The sequence below is a fragment of the Polyodon spathula genome, chromosome 1 (assembly GCF_017654505.1).
Source record: "Polyodon spathula isolate WHYD16114869_AA chromosome 1, ASM1765450v1, whole genome shotgun sequence".
Classification (NCBI taxonomy): domain Eukaryota; kingdom Metazoa; phylum Chordata; class Actinopteri; order Acipenseriformes; family Polyodontidae; genus Polyodon; species Polyodon spathula.
The window spans coordinates 34659957-34671999 of NC_054534.1; the positions used below are offsets into that span (position 1 = coordinate 34659957).

General features: G+C 41.7%; 1 protein-coding gene across 1 annotated transcript in view; it reads left to right on the top strand.

Moving 5' to 3' along the window:
* LOC121317804 (mitogen-activated protein kinase 4-like) overlaps positions 1 to 12043 on the top strand; it is a 36217-nt gene that overhangs the window by 18198 nt on the left and 5976 nt on the right. The window contains exons 4-5 of the mRNA XM_041253912.1: positions 7319 to 7480; positions 8662 to 8863. Of these exons, the coding sequence (XP_041109846.1) occupies positions 7319 to 7480; positions 8662 to 8863 (364 nt within the window). The remainder of the gene's footprint in view (positions 1 to 7318; positions 7481 to 8661; positions 8864 to 12043) is intronic.

The following is a 12043-nucleotide window of genomic DNA, read 5'->3' on the forward strand; positions in this document are numbered from 1 at the left end:
ATACTATATCACACAGGAGCCGGAAGTGACGTTTAGTCCTGCAGCCCTATACCGACAATGGTATCTGGGCAGGATTTTATTTTAACACACAATGAAAATAAACAGTCCAGTATCGCAGAAAACAAACAAGAAAACTACCTGGAATACCAGCAATGGTAAACTCAGGTTTCAAATAAAGAGTAAACAAAAACATTGCGGTTCCCAAAAACAACAACAAAGGAAGCACAGGGTTTCTCCGTGCTGCTGCACTGGGTTTCCTCTCACCACCTCTTGGCTTCCTTCCGAGGAACGTAGAATAGTCCTGGGTTTTTCACCGCTGTAATCCACCAGGGTTTTCCAAAGCTTCTGGATTCTGGGTTCTGGGTTCTGTGAATTACAGCAGGTTTGTAAAAGCAAAACAACAAATCACAGCTTGTCTCTTCCATGATTTCAGTTCAAGGCAGGGAGACCGAATGGCAAAACCACGCTGCATAAATACTGCAGAGTCCCGCCCCTGCAATCAGCCTGCTGCCCCACGTCAGCCAATCGATGAGCTCAACACAGCTGATTGCAGTGAAGGGACTCGGCGGCCGCATGGTTCCACCTTGGACCAAGATGGCCGCCTGACCCGGAACTTCCGGTCTGGTCAGAGTTCAGCCTCCTCACCCAATCACGGTCAGCCCTACACAGTGCTGCCAGTGGTCGGGAGGGCAAATTGCAACAGGGACTCCTTTCAGTCCTGTCACAGTGTCCTATAGAATAATTAGAACATTTGACTTGCAGTTTTACTGAAATGAATGCCCGAATGGGACACAGTACAGTACAGCGATCTTTTTTTTTTTTTTGGTGGAGCAGTATAGAAGAGAGTGTTACTTAGTGATTTACTTTCTGAGGCGTTAAGAGGCATTGAAAATGGTTATGCAACTAATTAGGAAAACTGCTTTTAAAGTGATGTCAGTGATGGACAAATGTTTCAACCATATTTTGAAAGGATGTAACATTTATAGTACAAACTTACATGCAAAACTCACAGGAGGAAAAAAAATAGTGTGTGCTCTTACAGAAAATGTAGGGAGAAAACACAGCAATGGGGGCATATCACAAAGACGGCTGCAGTGGGTGACGTCAGACCGGAAACAGGAACCAACACAAAATAAACAGAGAGGTGAGGTTTGGTGCAGCTGAGCGATTGTTCTCGCTCAGTATTTAATAACGAAATAGACAGAAAATAAAAGGTTGAAAGACAAACAAGACACAGGACACAGCACTCGTAGCCAAATAAAAATACAAACAAAACGGACTATACAGACAAAACATGGTGAGCTTGTATTTTAACTATTAACTATTCTTATTACCTCTGTCTCCAATCCCGTTCTCCACTGACCGAACACACAACCCCGAGTGACGCTGTACCGAGACTCGATTACTAATCAATCATTCAATTGGAGACTCGGTACAACTGCACATGAATTAATAAAAGTGCAATTCCCTGTGCTCGCATATTATTACATTTTACCTGCACGTGAAGTGCTGTGCAGTCCTTGTGCCTAAATACAAATATACATTTTAAACACTTGTGTTACACAGACCCATTTATATCCTGTGTACCAATGACTACACACCAACATTAACACACTACACGTAACATCAACACAAATAAATTGCCACATATACCCCCCCCCCCCCCTTCCTTGTGCAAAGCACACCTGGCCTCAACAGCCACTTCCCCCTTAAAAACCCAGCAGTCCAGGTCAAAGTCTTGGTCCGGGAAGGGAGGCTTCACCGGACCCATGGCTGAAAATGCTGTCAGCTCCCCTGCCGGTAGTGACACAGCTGACAGCACGGTGATCCACTCCTGCAGCGGAAAAGCTGCTCTGTCCCGTTGCACCCCTGGCAGCGGAAAAACTGCCAGGGGCAATGCTGTCAGCAAACCTGCTGACAGCTTCCCGGGTGACTCATTCAGCCGGGGCAGTCCTGACAGAGGAAAGGCTGCTGAGGTGTGGTCTCCTGACCTCCCCCCTTCTTCATAGCAATCGGCGGCAGCTCCCTCCGGCAGCACACTGACCCCTGTGGCCATGCAGAGCTGACGGCAACCTCTGTCGAAGCAGTTCCGGTGACCCCAGGCGAAGCAGAGCCGGCAGCCCCAGGCGAAGGCAGCAGCAGGCCCTCGGGAGGAAGGAATGAGCCCCTGGCCATAGAGGCGGCAGCGGGAGCTCTGCTTCTCCCTCGTTCCCTGCCACCGGTGGCTCCATAGGCAATGTGGAGACAGAGGCAGCCCCTGGCAATGCGGAGGGGCAGGCAACCCCAGGCGATGCAGAGCGGCAGGCATCCTTGGGCGAAGACGTGAAGGGAGTCAGGACAAGCTGGGGTGTGGGTTTTGGCCCTCTTCTGCTGGAGGAGGTGGCGGAGGCAGAGGCAGCTCCTGCTGCTCTGCTTTTGGTGGTGGAGGTGGCGGAGGCAGAGACAGCTCCTGCTGCTCTGCTCCTGCCGGTGGAGGTGGTGGAGGCATATGGTCTCCTGGCGACGGAGGTGGGAGCAGCGTGCAGTCTCCTGGCGACGGAGGTGGGAGCGGCATGTAGTCCCCTCTCCCTCACTTGCAGGGTTCTGGTGCGGCTCTCCCTCCTTGCAGGGGACTGGTGCTGCTCTCCCTCACTTCCAGGGGACTGGCGCGGCTCTCTGGACAAAGTGGTGGGACCTCTCCCTCTGGTGCTGGAGACGGCAGCAACAGCTCCTCTCCCTCTGGCGCTGGAGACAAAACCAGCAGGCATTCTTCCTCTGCTGGTGGAGATGGGAGCTGCAAGTAGTCTCCCTTCAGCCCAGTGAGGATGCAGGTAGGCGTGGCTCCTCCCATTTGGAATGCAACCTGCTGGGGCAGTCCCATAACGGCAGCCAAGTAGTTGATCAACACGGCTGCCGGGTTCATGAAGGGCACTGGGTAGTGATGTTGTTCCCAGCGTTCCCCATCTCTGGCCCACAGCAGGTCAACAACCAGTGGGAGGTCCTCCCCGCTCCACTCCGGGTCCGACACCCAGTCCATCTTCTCCTCAGAGGACGGGAAAAGCTCTCTCTCCTCCCCCCTGGGCTCTAGTTCCTCCTGTTCATAACTTCGGAAGGGACAGCTTGAAAAGCGATGCCCCTGTTCTCTGTGTCCTCCTCCTGCAGTCGTTGCTGCTGCTTTTCTCTCCCACTTCTTCTCCCCATTTATTATTATTATTATTAGTATTTTTTTGGTAATCCAAAAAATCCCCCCCCCCCCCCCCCAACACACACACAAAAGAGCCCAACGGGTTGGCAGAAAAAAAAAAATTAAAATAAAACTGCAGTCCCTGCTCTGGTCTGCGTCTAGGAAGCGCAGGTAATCCCAGTTCTAAAACCACGTGTCACAAAGACGGCTGCAGTGGGTGACTTCAGACCAGAAACAGGAACCAACACAAAATAAACAGAGAGGTGGGGTTTGGTGGAGCTGAGCGATTGTTCTCACTCAGTATTTAATAACAAAACAGACAAAACAAGACAAACAAGATACAGGACACAGCACTCGTAGCCAAAACAAAAAGACAGACAAAACACAGTGAGCTTGTATTTTAACTATTAACTATTCTTATTACCTCCGTCTCCTGTCCCGTTCTTCACTCACCAAACATACAACCCAGAGTGAGTAAAAACATGCTGCATTTATGCAGCTGTACCGAGACTCGATTACTAATAAGTCATTCAGTTGGAGTCTCGGTACAACTGCACGTGAATTAATAAAAGTGCAATTCCCTGTGCTCACATATTATTACATTTTACCTGCACGTGAAGTGCTGTGCAGTCCTTGTGCCTAAATACAAATATACATTTTAAACACTTGTGTTACACAGACCCATTTTTATCCTGTGTACCAATGACTATACGCCAACATTAACACACTACAGGTAACATACAACACAAATAAATAGCCCAGGGGTGGGGCACTTTGCCACAGGGCACAATAGATGTTGTACAAATATTGCCTAGTTGTCCTGATTATTTTTATTATTATTTAAACTGAGTGAACATAGTTTAAATCAAACACTGTAATTGTAAAGCTTGTGGGAAGGAACTTATTTCTCGAGTTGTATTCTGTTTAATTACAGGTGGTGTCTAGTAGAAATTGTGTTTTCACTCCCATGTTATCTTTAACCTCTGAAAAATCTGATCAATGACACAGATCTTTTTCTTTTATTATTACAAATCATTATGACATAGCGCTTCCGCAAGGAATGCTTTGTTCTTGTTCACAAAAACTATAGTTCCAAATGAGTGTCTGGTTTGTGCATAAAAAACTACCATTTAGTGTTAAGCAGTAATATTTGTAATACTGTATGTATCTGTCTGCCAAATAAGTGAATAATGCATATTTTAAAAGACTCACTTTTACCTGCAGTGCTGCTTTTAATATTTAAGCAGGGAATCAATGACAGGGTTTTGCATGCAGGGCGAGCTGCATGCTGTGATTTCCTGTGTCAGGCTGTGAGCAGGTTTGTGCCAGTTTGTATTGGTTTCCTCTGCCATGTGGACTTTGGAGCCAGGTAACTGTTTTTGAAATCCACTGACAGAGAGATAATAGATGCTGGGCTTGTGTGTGCCTTTTCTCCCCAGTTGGCAACACTCACAGGATAGCATCAGCAGTGGCATTGTTAAAAGCAGTTTCTCCTTCTTTGTCTTTGTCCCTCTGTCTCCCTGGCCTGTGTTAACCTCTATGACAACAGTAGCAGTTTGTCTCCATGGTGCTGGCAGCACCATCTAGCTGTTCTGTGCTACACTGTGTTACTGCCTAATTACACTCTCCAAGTTGACCATACAACCAGTGCTATGATGTGAACTTGATTTCATTGGAAAGATTGCTTATTTCTTTGCTAGGAGCCTTTATTTGTTGGTTTATTCATGCCTTTCTACTTTGTTGGTGCTCTTTTTTTAATTGACTAGCTAAATTTAAAATAAATATTTAGAAATGATTGTCTTTTGGTTCGTACCGAAACATAAATAATGATTTACAATTCATATTTAAAGTGTTACATATACAATAATACAAGTTGTTGTAGTGTGGCATCATACAGGTCTTATCTCTGCTCTAGGGAGGTTGTTGACATAGTTGTAATATAGTAATTCATATCAGTTTTTCATTCCTGTACTTTTAACTGACATGTTCTCCATTAATTCTGGAAGAAAGTCATCACATATTCCATTAAGTTTCCTGTCATTTCAGTCATTAAGCAAAATTTCCCATTAGGTAATAGGAGTTAGTCAAATGATAACCAGATAGGGGTATTAGGATGTTAAAGACGAATCTCCCGGGATAGGGTTGAAAAACTGGTAAAAAGGCCTGCTGCTGATATAAAGCTGAGAGAGAGAAACAAACTAGCCATCTGTGAATTGAAGAACATATGCTAAGGTCTGCTGACATTCTGCATCTTTTGAAGTGTGGCTGGCTGATGAAATCAAAGATATCAGACTGGCCCGTCTTTTCATTTGGAGGTCAACAACACCTCCTTGTAGCTTAATGGCAGCTTGAGGAATAATAAAATGTCATCTTAATGAATCTCTTATTCATAAGTGTTTAAGAGCATTGCAACATCAGTAGACATCAATGCCAGTGGACTGGGGATGAACGACAGAATTGACAAACGCTTTAATGTAAATTACTGTAGTAATTGCACTCAGAAATTAAGGGGATGAAGGGAAACTACCAGATGTCTATGAGCATATTTGTTTTCCTCATGTAAGAGAAGGGAATTATTTGGTAAGTCTGTTTAATTATTTACAATGTTTTAATTAGGTTTATGCAATGTGTAATCATTAAGGGATGCCAAAGTGTTTTCTTTCTTTAAATAATAATGTTTTAATGGGAAATATCTAGCAGCAGTATCTGTTGTATATTATTTAGACAGATATAGAAAGTGCCTAAAGGATCAAGTGACAAATCTGCATTTGATGGGTCAATGATATCATTGGTTTAGTCCACTTCAAGGACTGCCTTCAGGACTTGAAAATCCCAATGAACTGATCAAAATTAGTCCAAACAAACATGGGAACCCAGCCATATACAAAATATAAACCAGGATCTTTAAGATGATTTGAATGATCATTTTCTGTGCATTGAAGTACAAGTACAAATAGACGGGGCTCCCGAGTGGTGCATCCAGAAAAGACACTCCACACGGGTGTGCCCTAGAACGTGGGGAGTGCAGGTTCGAGTCCAGGCTATGTCACAGCTGACTGTGACTGGGAGCTCCCAGGGGGTAGTGCACAATTGGCCGAGCGCTGCCCAGGTAGGCAGGGCTTAGGCCGGCAGGGGAATCCACGGCTCACCACACACGGCCGATAGGGTGCCTGTGGTTCTGCAGTGGAGCCTCCAGATCTGTAATGTCCTTTGGTGGTATATGTCTGGTGGCCTCGCTGTGGATCCGAAGTGCGAAAAATGACGGATTGGGAGGAGCACGTTTTGGAGGACGCGTGCTCCAGCCTCCGTTCCCCGAGTCAGCGGAGGGGGTTGCTAGTGGTGGGCCGAGGATACAGATAATAATTGGGCACACTAAACTGGGGAGAAAACCGGGGTAAAAAAATTGGAGATGATTAAAAAAAAAAAACACACACAAAAAAAACAAGTAGACAACAGTATAAAGGCAATTTATACAAATCTCATCGTTTTTTCAATTGCATTGTAAAACAACTGTATTAGCATTGGAAAAGCAGTTAAAAATGTAAAATGACTATGGAAAATTACTATAGTTTTTATTAGGGCTGCAAGGTTGTATTAGAAGGTTTAAAACGCTTATTAAAAAAAGAAACACTAAGTGCAATACTATACCCTGGGTGATGTAATATGAGCAATAGGGGCCAGAAAGAGCAAAGTTTTCATTTTTGTAACTCCTATATCAGAGGACGCAGAATAGCATAGTTTCTAACTTCACAGGATCCACTTAATATGGATCTTTTTGCCACCACAAGGGTCTGGTTTAATGCGCTGCAATCGGTACTAAACTTGGTCTAGTTTAACTCACAATCCCAATGAGCGAGTGAACTTTTGGTGCACTGAAATTGGGATTATCAATGGTACTAACATTAGTCCAAGCAAGTGGATCAATCTAAAAATGTCCCAGCTCAAATCGTGTTGATATTGATATGCTGCTGATGGAAACAAATAGGATTGCTTTCAAAATGCTTTCAATCCCAGGGGTAGATGTAAACAAGGCACAAGTCTTTAATGGAATACCTGCTGATGGGTTAACCAGATTTAGCGTGGATGTGATTGATGGAACCTGGTTTTAGTGACATGTTTCAGAAATCTGAGCTCCTCAATGTGTTTAATTCACAGGGGCCCATGAGCTGGAGCAGATGCAGCTGATATTGGAGACAATTCCAGTAATCCGCGAGGAGGACAAGCAGGAACTTCTCAAGGTGATGCCAACATACATCAATTCCAAATGGGAGGTGAAGAAACCACTGAAGGACCTGCTGCCTGAGGTCAATGCAGAAGGTACCATAAAACAAGGAACAGTGTTGGGACAAAGTGAGGCATGTAGTATGCAGTTTAGCTGTATAGTCCTTAATACAATATTCAAGTGATTTGCACAAGGTTTGTGTTGTTTTGGGAAACATTTAAGATTTCTTTAATTATAGGAAGAACAGTTGATATATATTCTCTGAATGAATCACAATGCAATAGTGAACCTTTTCAAGTTATCAGCTGAACACCTGCTAATGTACTGAAGAATTTTATGAATTAAACCCACTCAAGCGTTTGTAATGCTTTGATAAAATCAGATAAAAATTGAGCTTTGCTAGAGAAAAAAAATATATATATTACATAGGGATGCAGAAGCTGCAAGATTTTCTGCCAGATCTTTGCTCATTATAGCCCTGGTGTAGTCAAACTTCACTGAAGTGTTAGTAATATGAATGTTCAGACATTGTCATCTCTTTTTATATATCTTTCCTGAGATAGCATTGGTCTGTGAAATTAGAAATGCTAGTCTAGTTTTCAAGCCTGCCCATTCTTATTTGCTTTCCTGAGACCTGACAACTTACATGCATTACTGTTCATCACAAGTGTTTCTGTTTAGCAATATTCATCATATTTTGCCAAAGAAAAAAATACATAGACAAGCCCATAACATTTTATCACTGGAGGAGCAAAAGTGAAATAAAAATGAAATTAAAGCTGTATGCTAAAGATATAATCCATGTTCTAAATGTAATGTATAAAAAGTCGAATTTACTTTTGACCTTGGTCCTTATAGTAAATGACCACCATTTTAAATATACAACTGCTCAACTAGCATGTCACTATTTACCCCCCCCCCCCCAGCATGTGCCCCTTCTGAAACCTTTGTACATTGATTCATTCCCAGCTCTGTCTCAAACACCTTTCCCATTACAGAAGGCCAATCCAATGCAGAAGTCCTTATTGTTGAAAGACAAGGCTGGGACTTAGTGGGACTTAACTTGTATTGACCAGCCTTGGAACTGAAATATCATGCACATATGTGTCTAAAACACCATACATTACTGATACAGAATTTCAAGTTAGAGTTTTTTTCTAATGTGTTTTCACATTTTATTGTTGCTCTGTGCAGAGGTTTGACAGTTGTTGCAGCAAAAAGCTGTTTGTTATTCTTGGTAAGATTTCTTACTACTAAAATAACCTCCCTTTGGCAGCTATTGATTTCCTGGAGCGGATTCTGACCTTTAACCCCATGGATCGGTTGACGGCGGAGGAGGCTCTGATGCATCGCTACATGAGACAGTATTCCTGCCCCGAGGATGAGCCCATCTCGCAGCACCCCTTCCGCATCGAGGATGAGATTGATGACATCCTATTGATGGAGGCCAGTCAGAGCCAGATATCCAACTGGGAGAGGTATGATTTCAGGGATACAGGGAGATCTGTGGGGATACATGGACAATGGGAATGAAAATATGTGACCCAAATACCTTACAGTGATCCAATTGCGATAAAACAGTAAGGACATTATTTAAAGGTTTTTAATAGTAGCATTATCTGGGGAAATATAGAGGTACCTTTCCATGTTATATTTTAACCAGTGCATACTTTGGACCTAAATCTTATTTTCGATTTACTGCCTTGGCAGGGGTTGTGCATGTTACTGATTCTTGTCTGTTGCTTAAAATAAAAACTTTGTGATAACGCACCAGGATAATATTAAGGTATTCATGTACTTCTCAAGTCTATGCCTGTCAACACTTTTAAGACACAATTAGGCTGTGTTCTTGCACCCTTCACAGCATCATACACTTCAGTTTTCTTGTGCACACAAAGAGTGCTAGTAGGGAAATAAATCGCCTGAAAACAGATTAAAGTCAAGGCAGCTGAATTTCAATGAGCCTTAGACATGCCTGTCATACCTCTATAAGTCAGTGCACCTGCTAGGGGAAATTGTCCCATTACTAATTGAAATGTTTTGTAATGAAAAAGCATCTGATAATATGATAGTTAACAGTTAACAACCTAAAAAAAGTATATTTAAAAAGAGTTAAAGTTTCCAATTATTACTAATTTCTGTCACTAACCCTAGTTTTTTTATGTAATTATACTGTAGTTGTATGTTTGAATCCTGTAGATTTTCCTGAACTACAAATAAAGATTTTCATTAAATTCAAGCACCCTCTATTTAATTATATGGCTGTATCATGTTGGTACTGGGTAAAGTGTCTTCAGTTTGTCTTGATATTGGATTCGATGAAAGCTGTACTGACAAAACAGTTTTATAGCTTTGTGATTTTTGTCATCAAGATAAGGATAACTGAGACCGGGATTACATTTAAATTATGTTTTAACAAACACAAACTGTAGTGAAGATGGCATATTTTTGCTTAACATCATTTAAATGATCACAATATAATTGCAATTTTGGTTATTATTTTCTTGTGGAAAAGCAGATGGTTATCACCAGTAACATAAAACCCTGGAAAAGTGCACGCATTGCTGGTAAGGAGTGCTGAAGCCACATACTGTAGCTGCACAGCATCCGTGTAGGAGAAAGAGACGACGTGAAGACAAAGAATGAGCCTAGCCAGAGCTTTAGAAGAGCTGGCAGATATTTTGTTAATGTTGTTTACACCGAAGCAAGATGAAGCAATACTGTTCAGATGTTTTGGCTTGTTGGTATTTGGCACCTATAGAAATGTATGGGTGCTGGAAATCTAAGTTTGAACATTTCAGCATTTCTGCTGTGGAAAGGTTACAGCCCATTTACAAGGTGTCTCAGCTCCAGGTCTGGTTGCATTTCTTAACATTAAGACAGATTTACCTGTAAACAGGCAGCCCCCTTGGATTGTGAAAACAAGCAACCATCAGCATTGTTCAAGCTTGACAGTCTAATCAGCACAAGCTCAACGAGTTGCCTAAGGTCTTACTTAATGTGTCCTGTGTTTTTGTTATGATTGCTAATTTAAATTACTACCCAACAAACAGGAAACAACATGTTTCCTGTGGACATATCAGTGTCTTGTCTTTTCTAAAGTCATTTACAGCCTCATCACCCTATATTTCAGTACCAATAATAAAAGCTAATCTTAATAGTTTATTTTCTTTCATTTTATTTACTAATATGAAAGTAAGCTTGACTAAGCAGACTGTGTTGTTGTGTGAAGCTGACTCCAGGTAATTTCAGTGTAAAACTCACTTGTATATTAAAGAACGTCACCTTGGACTTTCCGTCACCTGTGAAAGGATCTCATTATATTTGTTTTTATTCAAGGCTGGGATTTGTGTGAGCAAAAGTTTTGTTCAGTTTCCATACCCGTCGAGTCCTTTGGCATCTCTTGATAAACTGCCATCCAAAGTGCCATCACTACTATTTGTCTAGCAGCTTCATATCCCGTTATCAGTCCCCTCAGCCCTCAGGCCTGCTGGCTATCAAGGATAGGTTGTGTCACCCAAACTTCAATGTTGTAATGTTGTGTATATCCTTCTAGCCCACAGTCAGATTTGACATGTGCAGTCCTTCATTTTCAGTTCCACCAGAAGACAAATGTTCTTCAGTTGCAATATCAATTCAAATAGGGTGATACCAATGAAAATAGCTTGAACGTCTATTAATTAAAGAAATACATATTGAGAGGAAAAATTATCACCTAGGATGTAAAGACCCAAAGACTTTTAAGCTCACATCCATATCTAGTTGCAGCTGTTATTTGAATTCACACCACAGTCTGTGAAAAATGAAAAGAAATTAAATATTTATTTACCACAGCTGGTTCATAGAAAGGAAACTAATAAAGGTTCAAGCTGGTCTGAAAGGTCCCATCCAAGCATCTAGGAACACCTACACATAATACTAACCTTTAATTACAGTTTTACCCAAAACTTTTAACTTAATCATATCCTTAAAATCAGATTGCAGAATTGCTTTTCGGTACCCCAGAGGGAGGGATGATTGAAATGTTATTCTCATTACAACTGATGCTGTTCAAAGTGTGGAGGCTCTAGGAGCATTTCGAGCCAGGCAAATCAACAGCCTGGCAATTACATGCTGTACTTGATTTGTTTCATTTAGTCTCCTGATTTAATATTTGAGTTTTTTTTTCTTTTAAACCTTCAAAACAATGAATATGACGAAATTTGGAAAATATAGGCGTAAAATGTGCATCAGTGAATTCTGGGAACCTCTGTACAGAGAGCAATTATATATAATTATTTTCTTAATGTACACAATGAAACTCATAAGTGACTGAGTTTTTAATGTTACTCCCATGAAGATAAATGATTCAAAAGTTGATTGACATTTCTGCAAGAAAAACAATGACACTAATAGTAATTAATTGTACAATAAAAGTCTATCTGGAATGTGGCAGGCTGGCGAGTGGAAAGAGGCCCAGAGACAGACTGCAGTTCAAAAAATAACTATTTTATTATAAATAAACACAAAAATGAAAGGGCACAAGGGCCAAAACAAAACAATTTAAACACAAAGAAAGACAAAAAGCAAAATTTACAAAAATAACAATTTCCAGGCTGGGCAATGCCTTCACTGGATTCAAACTTTCCAAACAACCAAAAAAAAAAACAACCTGCTTC